The sequence below is a fragment of the Oncorhynchus keta genome, unplaced genomic scaffold, assembly GCF_023373465.1.
Source record: "Oncorhynchus keta strain PuntledgeMale-10-30-2019 unplaced genomic scaffold, Oket_V2 Un_contig_871_pilon_pilon, whole genome shotgun sequence".
NCBI lineage: Eukaryota > Metazoa > Chordata > Actinopteri > Salmoniformes > Salmonidae > Oncorhynchus > Oncorhynchus keta.
The window spans coordinates 57,996-83,137 of record NW_026290201.1 but is presented as its reverse complement, the minus strand read 5'-3'; the positions used below and the strand labels follow the sequence as shown (position 1 = coordinate 83,137).

Genomic DNA, 25,142 nt, shown 5'->3' with positions numbered 1-25,142 from the left:
AGATGGAGATTACAGGAACAGCTACAGGAACAGCTACAGGAACAGCTACTGTACTACTTGTTGTTTACAAGGTCCTTTGTGTTCTGTCTGAACCCCCAGGTATATTACCTGTTGTGGTCTATGACGGTTCTCTAATGTTCTGTCTGAACCCTCAGGTATATTACCTGTTGTGGTCTATGATGGTTCTCTAATGTTCTGTCTGAACCCCCAGGTATATTACCTGTTGTGGTCTATGATGGTTTAATGTTCTGTCTGAACCCCCAGGTATATTACCTGTTGTGGTCTATGATGGTTCTCTAATGTTCTGTCTGAACCCCCAGGTATATTACCTGTTGTGGTCTATGATGGTTTAATGTTCTGTCTGAACCCCCAGGTATATTACCTGTTGTGGTCTATGATGGTTTAATGTTCTGTCTGAACCCCCAGGTATATTACCTGTTGTGGTCTATGATGGTTCTCTAATGTTCTGTCTGAACCCCCAGGTATATTACCTGTTGTGGTCTATGATGGTTCTCTAATGTTCTGTCTGAACCCCCAGGTATATTACCTGTTGTGGTCTATGATGGTTCTCTAATGTTCTGTCTGAACCCCCAGGTATATTACCTGTTGTGGTCTATGATGGTTCTCTAATGTTCTGTCTGAACCCCCAGGTATATTACCTGTTGTGGTCTATGATGGTTCTCTAATGTTCTGTCTGAACCCCCAGGTATATTACCTGTTGTGGTCTATGATGGTTCTCTAATGTTCTGTCTGAACCCCCAGGTATATTACCTGTTGTGGTCTATGATGGTTCTCTAATGTTCTGTCTGAACCCCCAGGTATATTACCTGTTGTGGTCTATGATGGTTCTCTAATGTTCTGTCTGAACCCCCAGGTATATTACCTGTTGTGGTCTATGATGGTTTAATGTTCTGTCTGAACCCCAGGTATATTACCTGTTGTGGTCTATGATGGTTCTCTAATGTTCTGTCTGAACCCCCAGGTATATTACCTGTTGTGGTCTATGATGGTTTAATGTTCTGTCTGAACCCCCAGGTATATTACCTGTTGTGGTCTATGATGGTTCTCTAATGTTCTGTCTGAACCCCCAGGTATATTACCTGTTGTGGTCTATGATGGTTCTCTAATGTTCTGTCTGAACCCCCAGGTATATTACCTGTTGTGGTCTATGATGGTTCTCTAATGTTCTGTCTGAACCCCCAGGTATATTACCTGTTGTGGTCTATGATGGTTTAATGTTCTGTCTGAACCCCCAGGTATATTACCTGTTGTGGTCTATGATGGTTCTCTAATGTTCTGTCTGAACCCCCAGGTATATTACCTGTTGTGGTCTATGATGGTTCTCTAATGTTCTGTCTGAACCCCCAGGTATATTACCTGTTGTGGTCTATGATGGTTCTCTAATGTTCTGTCTGAACCCCCAGGTATATTACCTGTTGTGGTCTATGATGGTTTAATGTTCTGTCTGAACCCCCAGGTATATTACCTGTTGTGGTCTATGATGGTTCTCTAATGTTCTGTCTGAACCCCCAGGTATATTACCTGTTGTGGTCTATGATGGTTTAATGTTCTGTCTGAACCCCAGGTATATTACCTGTTGTGGTCTATGATGGTTCTCTAATGTTCTGTCTGAACCCCCAGGTATATTACCTGTTGTGGTCTATGATGGTTCTCTAATGTTCTGTCTGAACCCCCAGGTATATTACCTGTTGTGGTCTATGATGGTTCTCTAATGTTCTGTCTGAACCCCCAGGTATATTACCTGTTGTGGTCTATGATGGTTTAATGTTCTGTCTGAACCCTCAGGTATATTACCTGTTGTGGTCTATGATGGTTCTCTAATGTTCTGTCTGAACCCCCAGGTATATTACCTGTTGTGGTCTGTGTCTCATGCCAAATCAACTGTCTCACGGTGTGTGTTCTTGCTTGTCGGACCAACGTGTGTGTGGGTGTGTGTGTTTGTGTGTGTGTGTTCTTGCTTGTCGGACCAACGTGTGTGTGTGTGTGTTCTTACTTGTCGGCCCAGGGTTTCTTGGGGAGCATTGCTCCGTGGTGTGAGACAGCAGATCTCTTCCTGGAGGCCGAGTCCAGAACGATCCTCATTCTGTTGGGCATCTGATCTGGGAATTCATTAAACAACTATGTGACTGGACTGACGAGATCAGACGAGGCCTTGACCAGTCAGGATAGAGAATCAATCTCTCCCTCCCTCCCTCCCTCCCTCCAATATAACAACACATTACAGTCCCACCTTCCCTCTGAATCCACATCTAGACAGGTTGTGTTGAGGTACCTCTCCCTCCCTCTCTCCCCTATAACTCACCCTCTGTCTCTCTCCCTCCCTCTGTCTCTCTCCCTCTCTCCCTCCTCCCCCTCTCTATAACACACATCTAGTCAGGTTGTGTCCCATCGAGACAGGTCCCTCCTCCTCCCTCTCCCTCCCTCTCCCCCTATAACACACATCTAGACAGGTCTGTGTCCCTCTCTACCTCCTCCCTCCCTCTGTCTATAACACACATCTAGACAGGTTGTGTTGAGGTCTCTCCCTCCCTCTCTGTCCTCTCCCTCTATAACACACATCTAGACAGGTTGTGTTGAGGTACCTCCCTCCCTCTAATATAACACACATCTAGACAGGTTGTGTTGAGGTACCCCTCCCTCTAATATAACACACATCTAGACAGGTTGTGTTGAGGTACCCCTCCCTCCCTCTAATATAACACAGGTTGTGTTGAGGTACATCTAGACAGGTTGTGTTGAGGTACCTCTCTCCTCTCCCTCTAATATAACACACATCTAGACAGGTTGTGTTGAGGTACCTCTCCCTCCCTCTAATATAACACACATCTAGACAGGTTGTGTTGAGGTACCCTCTCTCCCCTCTAATATAACACACATCTATCTAGACAGGTTGTGTCTAGACAGGTGTGTTGAGGTACCTCTCCCTCCCTCTAATATAACACACATCTAGACAGGTTGTGTTGAGGTACCTCTCCCTCTAATATAACACACATCTAGACAGGTTGTGTTGAGGTACCTCTCCCTCCCTCTAATATAACACACATCTAGACAGGTTGTGTTGAGGTACCCCTCCCTCCCTCTAATATAACACACATCTAGACAGGTTGTGTTGAGGTACCTCTCCCTCCCTCTAATATAACACACATCTAGACAGGTTGTGTTGAGGTACCCCTCCCTCCCTCTAATATAACACACATCTAGACAGGTTGTGTTGAGGTACCCCTCCCTCCCTCTAATATAACACACATCTAGACAGGTTGTGTTGAGGTACCTCTCCCTCCCTCTAATATAACACACATCTAGACAGGTTGTGTTGAGGTACCCCTCCCTCCCTCTAATATAACACACATCTAGACAGGTTGTGTTGAGGTACCTCTCCCTCTAATATAACACACATCTAGACAGGTTGTGTTGAGGTACCTCCCTCCCTCTAATATAACACACATCTAGACAGGTTGTGTTGAGGTACCTCTCCCTCCCTCTAATATAACACACATCTAGACAGGTTGTGTTGAGGTACCTCTCCCTCTAATATAACACACATCTAGACAGGTTGTGTTGAGGTACCTCTCCCTCCCTCTAATATAACACACATCTAGACAGGTTGTGTTGAGGTACCCCTCCCTCCCTCTAATATAACACACATCTAGACAGGTTGTGTTGAGGTACCCCTCCCTCCCTCTAATATAACACACATCTAGACAGGTTGTGTTGAGGTACCTCTCCCTCTAATATAACACACATCTAGACAGGTTGTGTTGAGGTACCTCTCCCTCCCTCTAATATAACACACATCTAGACAGGTTGTGTTGAGGTACCTCTCCCTCCCTCTAATATAACACACATCTAGACAGGTTGTGTTGAGGTACCCCTCCCTCTAATATAACACACATCTAGACAGGTTGTGTTGAGGTACCTCTCCCTCCCTCTAATATAACACACATCTAGACAGGTTGTGTTGAGGTACCCCTCCCTCCCTCTAATATAACACACATCTAGACAGGTTGTGTTGAGGTACCCCTCCCTCTAATATAACACACATCTAGACAGGTTGTGTTGAGGTACCCCTCCCTCCCTCTAATATAACACACATCTAGACAGGTTGTGTTGAGGTACCATCTAGACAGGTTGTGTTGAAGGACCACCCTCCCTCTAATATAACACACATCTAGACAGGTTGTGTTGAGGTACCCCCTCCCTCTAATATAACACACATCTAGACAGGTTGTGTTGAGGTACCCCTCCCTCCCTCTAATATAACACACATCTAGACAGGTTGTGTTGAGGTACCCCTCCCTCCCTCTAATATAACACACATCTAGACAGGTTGTGTTGAGGTACCTCTGTCTCTGTGAGGCAGGTCCTCCGCCATAGTCAGTCCTATGAGGTTGGGTCTTTGGGCGTTGACTCTGTGGCGATACACTGGTCTGGAGGTGTTGGTGAGGCTGGGATCCTCAGGGTTATACATGTCAGAGTCATACTGGCCTGGGAGAGAGAGAGACCACAACACAGACTGAATGAAGAGACCACAACACAGACTGAATGTAGAGACCACAACACAGACTGAATGTAGAGACCACAACACAGACTGAATGTAGAGACCACAACACAGACTGAATGAAGAGACCACAACACAGACTGAATGAAGAGACCACAACACAGACTGAATGAAGAGACCACAACACAGACTGAATGAAGAGACCACAACACAGACTGAATGAAGAGAGACCACAACACAGACTGAATGAAGAGACCACAACACAGACTGAATGAAGAGACCACAACACAGACTGAATGAAGAGACCACAACACAGACTGAATGTAGAGACCACAACACAGACTTAATGTAGAGACCACAACACAGACTGAATGAAGAGACCACAACACAGACTGAATGAAGAGACCACAACACAGACTGAATGAAGAGACCACAACACAGACTGAATGTAGAGACCACAACACAGACTGAATGAAGAGACCACAACACAGACTGAATGTAGAGACCACAACACAGACTGAATGAAGAGACCACAACACAGACTTAATGAAGAGACCACAACACAGACTTAATGTAGAGACCACAACACAGACTGAATGAAGAGACCACAACACAGACTGAATGAAGAGACCACAACACAGACTGAATGTAGAGACCACAACACAGACTGAATGAAGAGACCACAACACAGACTGAATGAAGAGACCACAACACAGACTGAATGTAGAGACCACAACACAGACTGAATGTAGAGACCACAACACAGACTGAATGAAGAGACCACAACACAGACTGAATGAAGAGACCACAACACAGACTGAATGAAGAGACCACAACACAGACTGAATGAAGACAATAGAGACCACAGACTGAATGAAGAGACCACAACACAGACTGAATGTAGAGACCACAACACAGACTGAATGAAGAGACCACAACACAGACTGAATGAAGAGACCACAACACAGACTGAATGAAGAGACCACAACACAGACTTAATGTAGAGACCACAACACAGACTTAATGTAGAGACCACAACACAGACTTAATGTAGAGACCACAACACAGACTTAATGTAGAGACCACAACACAGACTTAATGAAGAGACCACAACACAGACTGAATGAAGAGACCACAACACAGACTGAATGAAGAGACCACAACACAGACTTAATGTAGAGACCACAACACAGACTGAATGTAGAGACCACAACACAGACTGAATGAAGAGACCACAACACAGACTGAATGTAGAGACCACAACACAGACTGAATGAAGAGACCACAACACAGACTGAATGAAGAGACCACAACACAGACTGAATGAAGAGACCACAACACAGACTGAATGAAGAGACCACAACACAGACTGAATGAAGAGACCACAACACAGACTGAATGAAGAGACCACAACACAGACTGAATGAAGAGACCACAACACAGACTGAATGAAGAGACCACAACACAGACTGAATGAAGAGACCACAACACAGACTGAATGAAGAGACCACAACACAGACTGAATGAAGAGACCACAACACAGACTGAATGTAGAGACCACAACACAGACTGAATGAAGAGACCACAACACAGACTGAATGAAGAGACCACAACACAGACTGAATGAAGAGACCACAACACAGACTGAATGAAGAGACCACAACACAGACTTAATGTAGAGACCACAACACAGACTGAATGTAGAGACCACAACACAGACTTAATGAAGACAATAACAGAGACAACACATGTCTCCTTCCCCTCTGAAAGACACACAGGTTGGAGCAGTAGATAACTGAAGGCCACATTGTACAGCTGTTAAGAGGACTAAATGCTTTGCTCAAGGGCACAACGGCAGGAGAATGCACCTAGTATGATGACACTTAAGACAACCCTCTTGGCTGTCAACTCACACACACACAGCTCACACACACATACAGCTCACACACAGCTCACACACACAGCTCACACACACACACACAGCTCACACACACACACAGCTCACACACAGCTCACACACACACAGCTCACACACAGCTCACACACACACAGCTCACACACATCCCTACCTGGTGGGAAGAGAGGAGCCGGGGGCTGGGGGATGGAGGGTCGTGTCCCTGTGGTTACAATAGTGGGAACAGAGTTGGCGATGGAGTTAGTTGGGGCATCCATCACTGCTGCCTGGTGAGGGGGACCTGGGGGGGGGGGGGGGGCACAGATTTAAATAAAACACTAGAATGGTCCCTGACCAAGATGGCCGCCGTTAACACAACATTCTAGAACGATGCAAGTCTGACATCTCTGTGTGAGATCTTCATAAAGGTAAGGCGAACACCCGATTGGCTATGGTTGAAAGAAGCTCACCCTATAGGGAAGAGGGTTCCGTTTGGAAAGACAACACATGCGCCTCGAGCCACGGACTCGCTGTGACAAAACGGATCTGCTGAATTCCTACCTGGCGGCGGGCCGGGCGGAGGGCCGGGCGGCAGGCTGCCTGTCAGGGGCACTGGGGGGCGGAGGTTGACGGGAGGTGGGGTCATGAGAGGGGGAGGTCCTGGCGGGGGCGGTAGGCCGGGAGGGGGCTGGGCGACCCCCGGGATAGGGGGAGGGGCTTGGAACATGTTGGGTAGATTAACGTCCTCCACCACCACTGGATCGATACCGTGGTCGAACGGGCAAATGTCCCCGCGCATACAGAAGCCTTTCTCTGGAAGACAACACAATACGGTTTAGTAACACAGCTAGAGGACAGTTAGAGAAGGCCTTTCTCTGGAAGACAACACAATACGGTATAGTAACACAGCTAGAGGACAGTTAGATACAGAAGCCTTTCTCTGGAAGACAACACAATACGGTTTAGTAACACAGCTAGAGGACAGTATATAGTAACACAGCTAGAGGACAGTTAGATACAGAAGGCCTTTCTCAGGAAGACAACACAATACGGTATAGTAACACAGCTAGAGGACAGTTAGATACAGAAGCCTTTCTCTGGAAGACAACACAATACGGTATAGTAACACAGCTAGAGGACAGTATATAGTAACACAGCTAGAGGACAGTTAGATACAGAAGCCTTTCTCTGGAAGACAACACAATACGGTATAGTAACACAGCTAGAGGACAGTTAGATACAGAAGCCTTTCTCTGGAAGACAACACAATACGGTATAGTAACACAGCTAGAGGACAGTTAGATACAGAAGCCTTTCTCTGGAAGACAACACAATACGGTATAGTAACACAGCTAGAGGACAGTATATAGTAACACAGCTAGAGGACAGTTAGATACAGAAGCCTTTCTCTGGAAGACAACACAATACGATTTAGTAACACAGCTAGAGGACAGTATATAGTAACACAGCTAGAGGACAGTTAGATACAGAAGCCTTTCTCTGGAAGACAACACAATACGATTTAGTAACACAGCTAGAGGACAGTATTTAGTAACACAGCTAGAGGACAGTTAGATACAGAAGCCTTTCTCTGGAAGACAACACAATACGGTTTAGTAACACAGCTAGAGGACAGTATATAGTAACACAGCTAGGAGGACAGTATATAGTAACACAGCTAGAGGACAGTATATAGTAACACAGCTAGAGGACAGTTAGATACAGAAGCCTTTCTCTGGAAGACAACACAATACGGTTTAGTAACACAGCTAGAGGACAGTATATAGTAACACAGCTAGAGGACAGTATATAGTAACACAGCTAGAGGACAGTATATAGTAACACAGCTAGAGGACAGTTAGATACAGAAGCCTTTCTCTGGAAGACAACACAATACGGTTTAGTAACACAGCTAGAGGACAGTTAGATACAGAAGCCTTTCTCAGGAAGACAACACAATACGGTTTAGTAACACAGCTAGAGGACAGTTAGATACAGAAGCCTTTCTCAGGAAGACAACACAATACGGTATAGTAACACAGCTAGAGGACAGTATATAGTAACACAGCTAGAGGACAGTTAGATACAGAAGCCTTTCTCTGGAAGACAACACAATACGGTTTAGTAACACAGCTAGAGGACAGTTAGATACAGAAGCCTTTCTCTGGAAGACAACACAATACGGTTTAGTAACACAGCTAGAGGACATTATATAGTAACACAGCTAGGAGGACAGTATATAGTAACACAGCTAGAGGACAGTTAGATACAGAAGCCTTTCTCTGGAAGACAACACAATACGGTTTAGTAACACAGCTAGAGGACAGTATATAGTAACACAGCTAGAGGACAGTATATAGTAACACAGCTAGAGGACAGTTAGATACAGAAGCCTTTCTCTGGAAGACAACACAATACGGTATAGTAACACAGCTAGAGGACAGTTAGATACAGAAGCCTTTCTCTGGAAGACAACACAATACGGTTTAGTAACACAGCTAGAGGACAGTTAGATACAGAAGCCTTTCTCTGGAAGACAACACAATACGGTTTAGTAACACAGCTAGAGGACAGTTAGAGAAGGCCTTTCTCTGGAAGACAACACAATACGGTTTAGTAACACAGCTAGAGGACAGGTAGATACAGAAGCCTTTCTCTGGAAGACAACACAATACGGTTTAGTAACACAGCTAGAGGACAGTATATAGTAACACAGCTAGAGGACAGTATATAGTAACACAGCTAGAGGACAGTTAGATACAGAAGCCTTTCTCTGGAAGACAACACAATACGGTTTAGTAACACAGCTAGAGGACAGTATATAGTAACACAGCTAGAGGACAGTTAGATACAGAAGGCCTTTCTCAGGAAGACAACACAATACGGTTTAGTAACACAGCTAGAGGACAGTATATAGTAACACAGCTAGAGGACAGTTAGATACAGAAGGCCTTTCTCAGGAAGAAAACACAATACGGTTTAGTAACACAGCTAGAGGACAGTATATAGTAACACAGCTAGAGGACAGTTAGATACAGAAGGCCTTTCTCAGGAAGACAACACAATACGGTTTAGTAACACAGCTAGAGGACAGTATATAGTAACACAGCTAGAGGACAGTTAGATACAGAAGGCCTTTCTCAGGAAGACAACACAATACGGTTTAGTAACACAGCTAGAGGACAGTATATAGTAACACAGCTAGAGGACAGTATATAGTAACACAGCTAGAGGACAGTATATAGTAACACAGCTAGAAGACAGTATATAGTAACACAGCTAGAAGACAGTATATAGTAACACAGCTAGAGGACAGTATATAGTAACACAGCTAGAGGACAGTTAGATACAGAAGCCTTTCTCAGGAAGACAACACAATACGGTATAGTAACACAGCTAGAGGACAGTATATAGTAACACAGCTAGAGGACAGTATATAGTAACACAGCTAGAGGACAGTATATAGTAACACAGCTAGAGGACAGTTAGATACAGAAGGCCTTTCTATGGAAGACAACACAATACGGTTTAGTAACACAGCTAGAGGACAGTTAGATACAGAAGCCTTTCTCTGGAAGACAACACAATACGGTATAGTAACACAGCTAGAGGACAGTTAGATACAGAAGCCTTTCTCTGGAAGACAACACAATACGGTTTAGTAACACAGCTAAAGGACAGTATATAGTAACACAGCTAGAGGACAGTTAGATACAGAAGCCTTTCTCTGGAAGACAACACAATACGGTTTAGTAACACAGCTAGAGGACAGTTAGATACAGAAGCCTTTCTCAGGAAGACAACACAATACGGTTTAGTAACACAGCTAGAGGACAGTATATAGTAACACAGCTAGAGGACAGTATATAGTAACACAGCTAGAGGACAGTTAGATACAGAAGCCTTTCTCTGGAAGACAACACAATACGGTTTAGTAACACAGCTAGAGGACAGTTAGAGAAGGCCTTTCTCTGGAAGACAACACAATACGGTTTAGTAACACAGCTAGAGGACAGTTAGAGAAGGCCTTTCTCTGGAAGACAACACAATACGGTATAGTAACACAGCTAGAGGACAGTATATAGTAACACAGCTAGAGGACAGTATATAGTAACACAGCTAGAGGACAGTATATAGTAACACAGCTAGAGGACAGTTAGATACAGAAGCCTTTCTCTGGAAGACAACACAATACGGTTTAGTAACACAGCTAGAGGACAGTTAGAGAAGGCCTTTCTCTGGAAGACAACACAATACGGTTTAGTAACACAGCTAGAGGACAGTATATAGTAACACAGCTAGAGGACAGTATATAGTAACACAGCTAGAGGACAGTTAGAGAAGGCCTTTCTCTGGAAGACAACACAATACGGTTTAGTAACACAGCTAGAGGACAGGTAGATACAGAAGCCTTTCTCTGGAAGACAACACAATACGGTTTAGTAACACAGCTAGAGGACAGTATATAGTAACACAGCTAGAGGACAGTTAGATACAGAAGGCCTTTCTCAGGAAGACAACACAATACGGTTTAGTAACACAGCTAGAGGACAGTATATAGTAACACAGCTAGAGGACAGTTAGATACAGAAGGCCTTTCTCAGGAAGACAACACAATACGGTTTAGTAACACAGCTAGAGGACAGTTAGAGAAGGCCTTTCTCTGGAAGACAACACAATACGGTTTAGTAACACAGCTAGAGGACAGGTAGATACAGAAGCCTTTCTCTGGAAGACAACACAATACGGTTTAGTAACACAGCTAGAGGACAGTATATAGTAACACAGCTAGAAGACAGTATATAGTAACACAGCTAGAGGACAGTATATAGTAACACAGCTAGAGGACAGTTAGATACAGAAGGCCTTTCTCAGGAAGACAACACAATACGGTTTAGTAACACAGCTCAAGGACAGTATATAGTAACACAGCTAGAGGACAGTATATAGTAACACAGCTAGAGGACAGTTAGATACAGAAGGCCTTTCTCAGGAAGACAACACAATACGGTTTAGTAACACAGCTAGAGGACAGTATATAGTAACACAGCTAGAGGACAGTATATAGTAACACAGCTAGAGGACAGTTAGATACAGAAGCCTTTCTCAGGAAGACAACACAATACGGTTTAGTAACACAGCTAGAGGACAGTATATAGTAACACAGCTAGAGGACAGTATATAGTAACACAGCTAGAGGACAGTTAGATACAGAAGCCTTTCTCTGGAAGACAACACAATACGGTTTAGTAACACAGCTAGAGGACAGTTAGATACAGAAGCCTTTCTCTGGAAGACAACACAATACGGTTTAGTAACACAGCTAGAGGACAGTTAGAGAAGGCCTTTCTCTGGAAGACAACACAATACGGTTTAGTAACACAGCTAGAGGACAGTTAGAGAAGGCCTTTCTCTGGAAGACAACACAATACGGTTTAGTAACACAGCTAGAGGACAGGTAGATACAGAAGCCTTTCTCTGGAAGACAACACAATACGGTTTAGTAACACAGCTAGAGGACAGTATATAGTAACACAGCTAGAGGACAGTATATAGTAACACAGCTAGAGGACAGTTAGAGAAGGCCTTTCTCTGGAAGACAACACAATACGGTTTAGTAACACAGCTAGAGGACAGGTAGATACAGAAGCCTTTCTCTGGAAGACAACACAATACGGTTTAGTAACACAGCTAGAGGACAGTATATAGTAACACAGCTAGAGGACAGTTAGATACAGAAGGCCTTTCTCAGGAAGACAACACAATACGGTTTAGTAACACAGCTAGAGGACAGTATATAGTAACACAGCTAGAGGACAGTATATAGTAACACAGCTAGAGGACAGTATATAGTAACACAGCTAGAGGACAGTTAGATACAGAAGCCTTTCTCAGGAAGACAACACAATACGGTATAGTAACACAGCTAGAGGACAGTATATAGTAACACAGCTAGAGGACAGTATATAGTAACACAGGTAGAGGACAGTTAGATACAGAAGCCTTTCTCAGGAAGACAACACAATACGGTATAGTAACACAGCTAGAGGACAGTATATAGTAACACAGCTAGAGGACATTATATAGTAACACAGCTAGGAGGACAGTTAGATACAGAAGGCCTTTCTCAGGAAGACAACACAATACGGTTTAGTAACACAGCTCAAGGACAGTATACAGTAACACAGCTAGAGGACAGTATATAGTAAGACAGCTAGAGGACAGTTAGATACAGAAGGCCTTTCTCAGGAAGACAACACAATACGGTTTAGTAACACAGCTAGAGGACAGTATATAGTAACACAGCTAGGAGGACAGTATATAGTAACACAGCTAGGAGGACAGTATATAATAACACAGCTAGAGGACAGTATATAGTAACACAGCTAGAGGACATTATATAGTAACACAGCTAGAGGACAGTTAGATACAGAAGCCTTTCTCAGGAAGACAACACAATACGGTATAGTAACACAGCTAGAGGACAGTATATAGTAACACAGCTAGAGGACATTATATAGTAACACAGCTAGAGGACAGTTAGATACAGAAGCCTTTCTCAGGAAGACAACACAATACGGTATAGTAACACAGCTAGAGGACAGTTAGAGAAGGCCTTTCTCTGGAAGACAACACAATACGGTTTAGTAACACAGCTTGAGGACAGTATATAGTAACACAGCTAGAGGACAGTTAGATACAGAAGCCTTTCTCAGGAAGACAACACAATACGGTATAGTAACACAGCTAGAGGACAGTATATAGTAACACAGCTAGAGGACAGTATATAGTAACACAGCTAGAGGACAGTATATAGTAACACAGCTAGAGGACAGTATATAGTAACACAGCTAGAGGACAGTATATAGTAACACAGCTAGAGGACAGTATATAGTAACACAGCTAGAGGACAGTATATAGTAACACAGCTAGAGGACAGTTAGATACAGAAGGCCTTTTCCAGAAACAACAGACAGAAAGAAAACAAAATCACTCCAAACATTCTCCTTCTCGGTCATACGTCATCCCGGGCCACTAAAAGACAATCTCGGTGTTAAAATAAACAAACAAACAACATATCAGGCACGTCAACTTCCTTCCTGCTTACCGTCGTAGTCACGGCAACGTTTCCTCTGTGGCGGAAGGGGCCGGTCCAGTGACTGATCCGGGTGGAAGTCCGACCAGCTGTCCGTCACCGAGGCGATGCTGTTGCTGTGGTTACCTTGAGGGGCGATCACCGTGATGGTGCTGCTGAGGGTGGGCACGGGGAACGTGGCGGTTTTGCCCGTGGGGATCGGCAGTAGGCCTTCACCAGCTCCAACCTCCGTCCCCCGGTCTCCTCGATCGGGCTCGTACTTTGACCTCCCAGCATCCCGCTCTGTGATCAGAAGGATAAGCGGCAGGAAGCAGGAAACAGTCATGATATCTAGAGCAGGCGTAGAGCCGTTGGATGTGCATGCTTTTGTTCCAACCCAACACTAGTCTTAACAGCCAGACATACTGACTTTCAAAACAAATCAACCAATCATAGTCTTTCTGTCTAAACCAGGAACATAAACCTGCACACAACCAGAGTTGTTCTGGTCGGCCTCCCCTCTCACCTCTGCTCTTGGAGTGGCTCCTGCTGTGACTCCTGCTACTGCGGTCTCGGTCTCTCTCCCGGTCCCTGGCCCGGTCCTTGCTCCTGCTCCTACTGCGGCTGTAGCTACGGCCCCTCCTCCGGTTGTAACGGTCCCGGTACGAGTCCCGTCTCGGGGGGATGCGGTCGTAATCGTTCCGTTTCCTGGTACGGTCGTCCCTTTTACGGTCATCCCCTCGTCTGACAAACGACAGAGAAGAGGGGGGAGGAGAGAGAGAGAGGGGGGAGAGGAGGGAGGGAGAGAGGGGGGGGGAGAGGAGGAAGAGAGGGGGGGGAGGAGGAAGAGAGAGGGGGGAGAGGGGGGAAAGAGGAGGGAGAGAGAGAGAGAGGAGGGGGAAAGAGGAGGTAGAGAGAGGGGGAAAGAGAGAGAGAGAGAGAGAGAGAGAGAGGGGGAAAGAGGAGGGAGAGAGAGAGAGAGGAGGGGGAAAGAGAGAGAGAGAGAGAGAAGGAAGAGAAAGAGGAGGGGGAGAAAGAGAGAGAGGAGGGGGAGAGAGAGAGGAGGGGGAGAAAGAGAGAGAGGGGGGAAAGAGGAAGAAAGAGAGAGAGAAGGAAGAGAGAGAGGAGGGGGAGAGAGAGAGAGGAGGGGGAGAGAGAGAGAGGAGGGGGAGAGAGAGAGAGGAGGGGGGAGAGAGAGAGAGGAGGGGGGGAGAGAGAGAGAGAGGAGGGAGGGAGGTTGGAGAGAGAGGAGGGAGGGAGGTTGGAGAGAGAGGAGGGAGGGAGGTTGGAGAGAGAGGAGGGAGGGAGGTTGGAGAGAGAGGAGGGAGGGAGGTTGGATAGAGAGGAGGAAGAGAGAGAGAGAGAGGAGGGAAAGAAGGGCAGAATAAAGTAATTTAGGAAACATCCCATTGAACAGAGACAGGAGCATTTATGGATCAGTCTCAAATAGCACCCTATACACTATATAGTGCACTACTATTGACCAGGTCCAGTAGAGTAATAGAGAACTATGTCCCTCACCTGTTGTCAATGGCTGTAGTTCATACTGACCTGACCTGCTGTCTCTACTGTACTTCACACTGACCTGCTGTCTCTACTGTAGTTCACACTGACCTGCTGTCTCTGCTGTAGCGGGAGCTGGACGGGGGGCTGTAGTTCACACTGACCTGCTGTCTCTACTGTAGTTCACACTGACCTGCTGTCTCTGCTGTAGCGGGAGCTGGACGGGGGGCTGTAGTTCACACTGACCTGCTGTCTCTACTGTAGTTCACTGACCTGCTGTCTCTACTGTAGTTCACACTGACCTGCTGTCTCTACTGTAGTTCACACCGACCTGCTGTCTCTGCTGTAGTTCACTGACCTGCTGTCTCTACTGTAGCGGGAGCTGGACGGGGGGCTGTAGTTCACTCTCCTGGAGAACTTCTTGTCCCGGTCCTCCTCACGACTTGGCTGGAAAACACGAGTTAGAACTAAGATCCTGAAAGTAGCACTAGATGAACTACATTGATCTCATCCTGTTTACAAATAACCCCACTTCCTGATTACAAAGAATACTATTGGACAATAGATCTCTACTGTCAGACTGTGGTGTGTAACCTTCCATGCCAATTATGTGGAGGCACTAAACTCTACCACAGCGGTGTCCTGTAAGCATCACTGTTAAAGTAAACATTTAAGTGTTGGCGCCTTTTCAACATGACTCAACCAGTCACCTCGTCTTTCCTCTGGTCGTCTTTGTCCGTCCTGGTCAGGTGTCCCTCCACTTTGCCCGCGGCACCTGGCTGATGGTCCTGCTGAGGTAGGTAGCTTCTGGAGTTGACAGCTTCAAAGAGTCTATCGACAAAGGTCTGCGTCTCTGGGAGAAGACGGGAATAGGGAACGAGGGGAGATGAGGGGAGGAGGACAAGGGAATGAATAGTAGGGGTTGATGAGGGGAGGAGGACAAGGGCATGAATAGTGGGGGTTGATGAGGGGAGGAGGATAAGGGCGTGAATAGTGGGGTTGATGAGGGGAGGAGGACAAGGGCATGAATAGTGGGGGTGATGAGGGGAGGAGGACAAGGGCATGAATAGTGGGGTTGATGAGGGGAGGAGGACAAGGGCATGAATAGTGGGGCCGACACATTGCACATTAGGTAACTAATGAGTATCAGTCACTGTGTATAGTTCCAAATGGAACACTATTGCCAATTTAGTGCACTACTTTAGACCAGGACCCTATAGAACCCTATTCCCTATATAGTACACTACTTTAGACCAGGGCCCTATAGAACCCTATTCCCTATATAGTACACTACTTTAGACCAGAGCCCTATAGAACCCTATTACCTATATATAGTTAACTACTTTAGACCAGGGCCCTATAGAACCCTATTCCCTATATATAGTGCTGTTACGTTTGATCAGGGCCCTATAGAACCCTATTCCCTATATATAGTGCTCTACGTTTGATCAGGGCCCTATAGAACCCTATTCCCTATATATAGTGCTCTAGGTTTGATCAGGGCCCTATAGAACCCTATATAGTGCAGTACTTTAGACCAGGGCCCTATAGAACCCTATTCCCTATATATAGTGCACTACTTTAGACCAGGGCCCTATAGAACCCTATTCCCTATATATAGTGCACTACTTTAGACCAAAGTAACACACTATAAAAAGAGAATAGGATTCAGTCACAGTCAGTCAAAAAGTACCTCTGATTTTCATCGAGGCAGATGACGACAAAACGTCACCACCACTTGTTGTCACAACTCTAAACACGTGTTGGTGTTGTAATAAGTATCGTTTACCTTTCTGTAGAAATACGTCCAACTGGTCGACACACAGGGCTTTGAGTTCCGTCTGGCTCTTGTCTTTCTTCACCAAGGCGACGACGTATTTAGCGAGGGCGGATGGATCTGCATCACAACTGGAACAGGGGGAAAGTGTCAACACAAACACACCGTTAGCCATGCTAACTCCAGCTATACAACAACAACAACAACAACAACAACAAATTAGCTAGAAAAAATATATATATATATCCTTACCATACCAAGAAGACCAATAGATTACAAGATAACAGACAATTTCTCAACTATAAAAAAAAAACTTGCCTATTTTGTTTTGAAATAACTTGCCACATGATATAAACATAGAAACTAGCTAGTCAAGTTAGCATCCAAATGATTACTAGCCTCGTCTTCGGTCATGTTGTTGCATCTTGATGCTGGCAAGCTAATGTTGCTAAACGTTAGCCATCTCAGTTAGCTACTTACATTGGTTCGAGGGTTTTAAAAAGCCACGTTTTCAATGAATCTAGGTTTTCAATAATCATCTTTTCAGACACTTCCACTCGGTAGCCAGGGTTAATAATCACTCGGTGATGTTTCTTAATGACAAAATACTGTATGTCCAAAGACAAGAAGTAATCAAGCTAACATTAGCTGTTTTAGTTACCGCCTCCTCTCTCTTATTAAACCTGCATGGCTTTTCAACACTGAAAAAGACCAACGACTTGGTTAAAAAGATAACTAGATTGTCTTGAGTGTTTTTTTTTTTGTTGCTTTTTAAATTCTTGCAAATACAAAGAGGAGGGGGGGAAGACAATTTGTTCACTGTAAACTATTCCCTCAACTAGTTTGAATGTTCAGGCAGTGCAGGCCTTCCCTCATTGCAAATAAATGGAGAATATTTACTTCCGGGGAACTCTCGCTGGCAGTTATCGCGAGAGTTGATATGTCACGTTGGAACTTGGCGTATTTGCTATTTATTTGGATCCCCAAATAGCCGCTGCAAAATAATGAACTACTCCTCCTGGGGTCCACACGAAACATGACATAATATATAGTACATAACATTATTAGTCAAGGACTGAAATACAGACATTTAAAATGTCACACACAGCCTCAATATCAGTACATACACACAATATCTAGGTCTTATACATAGTACAGTGCACATTACAATACAAGATATACAAAATGGCGGTGTCTCTTCACAGTCACCTTTGTGCAGTAAGGTGTTATTTTATAACTGGTTGTAATTGCTTGTTGAATTACTTGGAGTGGCAGAGAGTTCCATGTAGTCATGTTACCTGGGTTACCAGAGAGTTCCATGTAGTCATGTTACCTGGGTTACCAGAGAGTTCCATGTAGTCATGTTACCTGGGCTACCAGAGAGTTCCATGTAGTCATGTTACCTGGGTTACCAGAGTTCCATGTAGTCATGTTACCTGAGCTACCAGAGAGTTCCATGTAGTCATGTTACCTGGGTTACCAGAGAGTTCCATGTAGTCATGTTACCTGGGTTACCAGAGAGTTCCATGTAGTCATGTTACCTGGGTTACCAGAGAGTTCCATGTAGTCATGTTACCTGGGTTACCAGAGAGTTCCATGTAGTCATGTTACCTGGGTTACCAGAGAGTTCCATGTAGTCATGTTACCTGGGTTACCAGAGAGTTCCATGTAGTCATGTTACCTGGGCTACCAGAGAGTTCCATGTAGTCATGTTACCTGGGTTACCAGAGAGTTCCATGTAGTCATGTTACCTGGGCTACCAGAGAGTTCCATGTAGTCATGTTACCTGGGTTACCAGAGAGTTCCATGTAGTCATGTTACCTGGGCTACCAGAGAGTTCCATGTAGTCATGTTACCTGGGCTACCAGAGAGTTCCATGTAGTCATGTTACCTGAGCTACCAGAGAGTTCCATGTAGTCATGTTACCTGGGTTACCAGAGAGTTCCATGTAGTCATGTTACCTGGGTTACCAGAGAGTTCCATGTAGTCATGTTACCTGGGTTACCAGAGAGTTCCATGTAGTCATGTTACCTGGGCTACCAGAGAGTTCCATGTAGTCATGTTACCTGGGTTACCAGAGAGTTCCATGTAGTCATGTTACCTGGGCTACCAGAGAGTTCCATGTAGTCATGTTACCTGGGTTACCAGAGAGTTCCATGTAGTCATGTTACCTGGGCTACCAGAGAGTTCCATGTAGTCATGTTACCTGGGTTACCAGAGAGTTCCATGTAGTCATGTTACCTGGGTTACCAGAGAGTTCCATGTAGTCATGTTACCTGGTCTACCAGAGAGTTCCATGTAGTCATGTTACCTGGGCTACCAGAGAGTTCCATGTAGTCATGTTACCTGGGCTACCAGAGAGTTCCATGTAGTCATGTTACCTGGTCTACCAGAGAGTTCCATGTAGTCATGTTACCTGGGTTACATTTACATTTACATTTAAGTCATTTAGCAGACGCTCTTATCCAGAGCGACTTACAAATTGGTGCATACACCTTATGACATCCAGTGGAGCAGCCACTTACAATAGTGCATCTAAATCTTTTTAGGGGGGTGAGAAGGATTACACCCTATCCCAGGTCATGTTACCTGGGTTACCAGAGAGTTCCATGTAGTCATGTTAACTGGGCTACCAGAGAGTTCCATGTAGTCATGTTACCTGGGTTACCAGAGAGTTCCATGTAGTCATGTTACCTGGGTTACCAGAGAGTTCCATGTTACCTGGTCTACCAGAGAGTTCCATGTAGTCATGTTACCTGGGCTACCAGAGAGTTCCATGTAGTCATGTTACCTGGGCTACCAGAGAGTTCCATGTAGTCATGTTACCTGAGCTACCAGAGAGTTCCATGTAGTCATGTTACCTGGGCTACCAGAGAGTTCCATGTAGTCATGTTACCTGGGTTACCAGAGAGTTCCATGTAGTCATGTTACCTGGGTTACCAGAGAGTTCCATGTTACCTGGTCTACCAGAGAGTTCCATGTAGTCATGTTACCTGGGCTACCAGAGAGTTCCATGTAGTCATGTTACCTGGGCTACCAGAGAGTTCCATGTAGTCATGTTACCTGGGCTACCAGAGAGTTCCATGTAGTCATGTTACCTGGGCTACCAGAGAGTTCCATGTAGTCATGTTACCTGGGCTACCAGAGAGTTCCATGTAGTCATGTTACCTGGGCTACCAGAGAGTTCCATGTAGTCATGTTACCTGGGTTACCAGAGAGTTCCATGTAGTCATGTTACCTGGGTTACCAGAGAGTTCCATGTAGTCATGTTACCTGGGTTACATTTACATTTACATTTAAGTCATTTAGCAGACGCTCTTATCCAGAGCGACTTACAAATTGGTGCATACACCTTATGACATCCAGTGGAGCAGCCACTTACAATAGTGCATCTAAATCTTTTAGGGGGGTGAGAAGGATTACTTACCCTATCCCAGGTCATGTTACCTGGGTTACCAGAGAGTTCCATGTAGTCATGTTACCTGGGTTACCAGAGAGTTCCATGTAGTCATGTTACCTGGGTTACCAGAGAGTTCCATGTAGTCATGTTACCTGGTCTACCAGAGAGTTCCATGTAGTCATGTTACCTGGGTTACCAGAGAGTTCCATGTAGTCATGTTACCTGGGTTACCAGAGAGTTCCATGTAGTCATGTTACCTGGGTTACCAGAGAGTTCCATGTAGTCATGTTACCTGGGTTACCAGAGAGTTCCATGTTACCTGGTCTACCAGAGAGTTCCATGTAGTCATGTTACCTGGGCTACCAGAGAGTTCCATGTAGTCATGTTACCTGGGCTACCAGAGAGTTCCATGTAGTCATGTTACCTGAGCTACCAGAGAGTTCCATGTAGTCATGTTACCTGGGCTACCAGAGAGTTCCATGTAGTCATGTTACCTGGGTTACCAGAGAGTTCCATGTTACCTGGTCTACCAGAGAGTTCCATGTAGTCATGTTACCTGGGCTACCAGAGAGTTCCATGTAGTCATGTTACCTGGGCTACCAGAGAGTTCCATGTAGTCATGTTACCTGAGCTACCAGAGAGTTCCATGTAGTCATGTTACCTGGGCTACCAGAGAGTTCCATGTAGTCATGTTACCTGGTCTACCAGAGAGTTCCATGTAGTCATGTTACCTGGGCTACCAGAGAGTTCCATGTAGTCATGTTACCTGGGCTACCAGAGAGTTCCATGTAGTCATGTTACCTGGGTTACCAGAGAGTTCCATGTAGTCATGTTACTTGGGTTACCAGAGAGTTCCATGTAGTCATGGCTCTATTTAATACTGTGTGTTTCCCAGCCTCTGTTCTGGACCTGGGGACTGGGAAGAGAACCTCTGGTTGTTTCTCTTGTGTTGTACTGATGAGAGTTCTGAACTGTGTTGCCAACTGCTTGAACAGACAGTTTGGTACCTTCAACCTTCACACAAAGACCAATAGTGATGAGGTCAACACCTCAACACCTTCACACAAAGACCAATAGTGATGAGGTCAACACATCAACACCTTCACACAAAGACCAATAGTGATGAGGTCAACACATCAACACCTTCACACAAAGACCAATAGTGATGAGGTCAACACCTTCACACAAAGACCAATAGTGATGAGGTCAACACATCAACACCTTCACACAAAGACCAATAGTGATGAGGTCAACACCTTCACACAAAGACCAATAGTGATGAGGTCAACACCTTCACACAAAGACCAATAGTGATGAGGTCAACACATCAACACCTTCACACAAAGACCAATAGTGATGAGGTCAACACCTTCACACAAAGACCAATAGTGATGAGGTCAACACATCAACACCTTCACACAAAGACCAATAGTGATGAGGTCAACACATCAACACCTTCACACAAAGACCAATAGTGATGAGGTCAACACATCAACACCTTCACACAAAGACCAATAGTGATGAGGTCAACACATCAACACCTTCACACAAAGACCAATAGTGATGCAGTCAACACATCAACACCTTCACACAAAGACCAATAGTGATGAAGTCAACACATCAACACCTTCACACAAAGACCAATAGTGATGAGGTCAACACCTCAACACCTTCACACAAAGACCAATAGTGATGAGGTCAACACATCAACACCTTCACACAAAGACCAATAGTGATGAGGTCAACACCTCAACACCTTCACACAAAGACCAATAGTGATGAGGTCAACACCTCAACACCTTCACACAAAGACCAATAGTGATGAGGTCAACACATCAACACCTTCACACAAAGACCAATAGTGATGAGGTCAACACATCAACACCTTCACACAAAGACCAATAGTGATGAGGTCAACACATCAACACCTTCACACAAAGACCAATAGTGATGAGGTCAACACATCAACACCTTCACACAAAGACCAATAGTGATGCAGTCAACACATCAACACCTTCACACAAAGACCAATAGTGATGAGGTCAACACCTTCACACAAAGACCAATAGTGATGAGGTCAACACCTCAACACCTTCACACAAAGACCAATAGTGATGAGGTCAACACCTTCACACAAAGACCAATAGTGATGCAGTCAACACATCAATACCTTCACACAAAGACCAATAGTGATGCAGTGAACACCTCAACACCTTCACACAAAGACCAATAGTGATGCAGTCAACACATCAACACCTTCACACAAAGACCAATAGTGATGAGGTCAACACATCAACACCTTCACACAAAGACCAATAGTGATGCAGTCAACACCTCAACACCTTCACACAAAGACCAATAGTGATGAGGTCAACACATCAACACCTTCACACAAAGACCAATAGTGATGAGGTCAACATCTTCACACAAAGACCAATAGTGATGAGGTCAACACATCAACACCTTCACACAAAGACCAATAGTGATGAGGTCAACACATCAATACCTTCACACAAAGACCAATAGTGATGAGGTCAACACATCAATACCTTCACACAAAGACCAATAGTGATGAGGTCAACATCTTCACACAAAGACCAATAGTGATGAGGTCAACACATCAACACCTTCACACAAAGACCAATAGTGATGCAGTCAACACCTCAACACCTTCACACAAAGACCAATAGTGATGCAGTCAATCTCTCCACAACTTTCTTTTAGCCAGGAGAGACTGACATGCCTGTTACTGACACTTGCCTTCCATGTACATCTAAGTGTACCAACTGCAATTAACCTTGGTCCAGGTGTGACAAACCCAGGGCCTGTAGGACCAGTCTGGTGGAATGAGATGTCAAGAAGACGGAGCAACGGCCTAACATGGACAGACCTCTTCCCATTTTACCAACCATTGAATCTATGTGTTTTGGCCATGACAGCTTGGTATCTACGGTAACACCCAGCAGTTTCGTCACCTCAACTTGCTCAATAGCCACATTATTCAATAATAGATCTAAATTAGGTTTAATGTTGAGCGAGGGATTTGTCCCAAAATTTATGCTTATACTTTAAATATATATATCTATATCTGGCAGCAGCCTATTGCTAGTTACCCGTTCTAAAACTGACTGGAGCTCTGTTAAGGTTGTCAGTTATTTATTTGAGTCGTCAGCGATATACCTCAATGAACAAGCCATCTACCTCAATGAACAAGCCATCTACCCCAATGAACAAGCCATCTACCCCAATGAACAAGCCATCTACCCCAATGAACAAGCCATCTACCCCAATGAACAAGCCATCTACCTCAATGAACAAGCCATCTACCTCAATGAACAAGCCATCTACCTCAATGAACAAGCCATCTACCTCAATGAACAAGCCATCTGCCTCAATGAACAAGCCATCTACCTCAATGAACAAGCCATCTACCTCAATGAACAAGTCATCTACCTCAATGAACAAGCCATCTACCTCAATGAACAAGCCATCTACCTCAATGAACAAGCCATCTGCCTCAATGAACAAGCCATCTACCTCAATGAACAAGCCATCTACCTCAATGAACAAGCCATCTGCCTCAATGAACAAGCCATCTACCTCAATGAACAAGCCATCTACCTCAATGAACAAGCCATCTGTATCAATGAACAAGCCATCTACCTCAATGAACAAGCCATCTACCTCAATGAACAAGCCATCTACCTCAATTAACAAGCCATCTACCTCAATGAACTAGCCTTACTTTTTGTTGGGGGGTTAAAACTGACCCTTTCTTTAAAATGAAGTAAAAGAAGGGGGAAACCAGGTGATCACACGGCTACATGGACAGGAAACCCAGTGATCACACGGCTACATGGACAGGAAACCAGGTGATCACACGGCTACATGGACAGGAAACCAGGTGATCACACGGCTACATGGGCAGAAGAAACACCCAAAACAGTCCAGACTGAACAGATGCTAATCACTAATCACTAATCACTAATCACTTCAGATGCAGCGAGACAGAAGCAGCATTCTGCCTGCCTGACCATTCTGCCTGCCTGACCACTGGAAACATTCAGGAAACACAGGGATAAATACACTGGGACAGAGACAGGAAACACAGGGATAAATACACTGGTACAGAGAGACAGGAAACACAGGGATAAATACACTGGTACAGAGAGACAGGAAACACAGGGATAAATACACAGAGTGACAGGAAACACAGTGATAAATACACTGGTACAGAGAGACAGGAAACACAGGGATAAATACACTGGTACAGAGAGACAGGAAACACAGGGATAAATACACTGGTACAGAGAGACAGGAAACACAGGGATAAATACACTGGTACAGAGAGACAGGAAACAGGGATAAATACACTGGTACAGAGAGACAGGAAACACAGGGATAAATACACTGGTACAGAGAGACAGGAAACACAGGGATAAATACACTGGTACAGAGAGACAGGAAACACAGGGATAAATACACTGGTACAGAGAGACAGGAAACACAGGGATAAATACACTGGTACAGAGAGACAGGAAACACAGGGATAAATACACTGGTACAGAGAGACAGGAAACACAGGGATAAATGCACTGGTACAGAGAGACAGGAAACACAGGGATAAATACACTGGGACAGAGACAGGAAACACAGGGATAAATACACTGGTACAGAGAGACAGGAAACACAGGGATAAATACACTGGTACAGAGAGACAGGAAACACAGGGATAAATACACTGGTACAGAGAGACAGGAAACACAGGGATAAATACACTGGGACAGAGACAGGAAACACAGGGATAAATACACTGGGACAGAGACAGGAAACACAGGGATAAATACACTGGTACAGAGAGACAGGAAACACAGGGATAAATACACTGGTACAGAGAGACAGGAAACACAGGGATAAATACACTGGTACAGAGAGACAGGAAACACAGGGATAAATACACTGGTACAGAGAGAC

The 25,142-nt window shown here is 44.8% G+C and overlaps 1 protein-coding gene across 1 annotated transcript in view; it reads right to left on the bottom strand.

Annotated features, from left to right (window-relative positions):
- Positions 1 to 17,405, bottom strand: part of rbm26 (RNA binding motif protein 26) — a 53,041-nt gene extending 35,636 nt beyond the window's left edge. Inside the window, exons 1-10 of the mRNA XM_052512591.1 lie at positions 17,249 to 17,405; positions 16,781 to 16,899; positions 15,702 to 15,844; positions 15,350 to 15,438; positions 14,015 to 14,232; positions 13,522 to 13,791; positions 6,975 to 7,226; positions 6,589 to 6,714; positions 4,363 to 4,506; positions 2,015 to 2,120 (exon numbers count right to left, since the gene is read on the bottom strand). Of these exons, the coding sequence (XP_052368551.1) occupies positions 2,015 to 2,120; positions 4,363 to 4,506; positions 6,589 to 6,714; positions 6,975 to 7,226; positions 13,522 to 13,791; positions 14,015 to 14,232; positions 15,350 to 15,438; positions 15,702 to 15,844; positions 16,781 to 16,899; positions 17,249 to 17,307 (1,526 nt within the window). The 5' untranslated portion in view covers positions 17,308 to 17,405. The remainder of the gene's footprint in view (positions 1 to 2,014; positions 2,121 to 4,362; positions 4,507 to 6,588; positions 6,715 to 6,974; positions 7,227 to 13,521; positions 13,792 to 14,014; positions 14,233 to 15,349; positions 15,439 to 15,701; positions 15,845 to 16,780; positions 16,900 to 17,248) is intronic.
- Between the last annotated feature and the right edge of the window lie 7,737 nt (positions 17,406 to 25,142).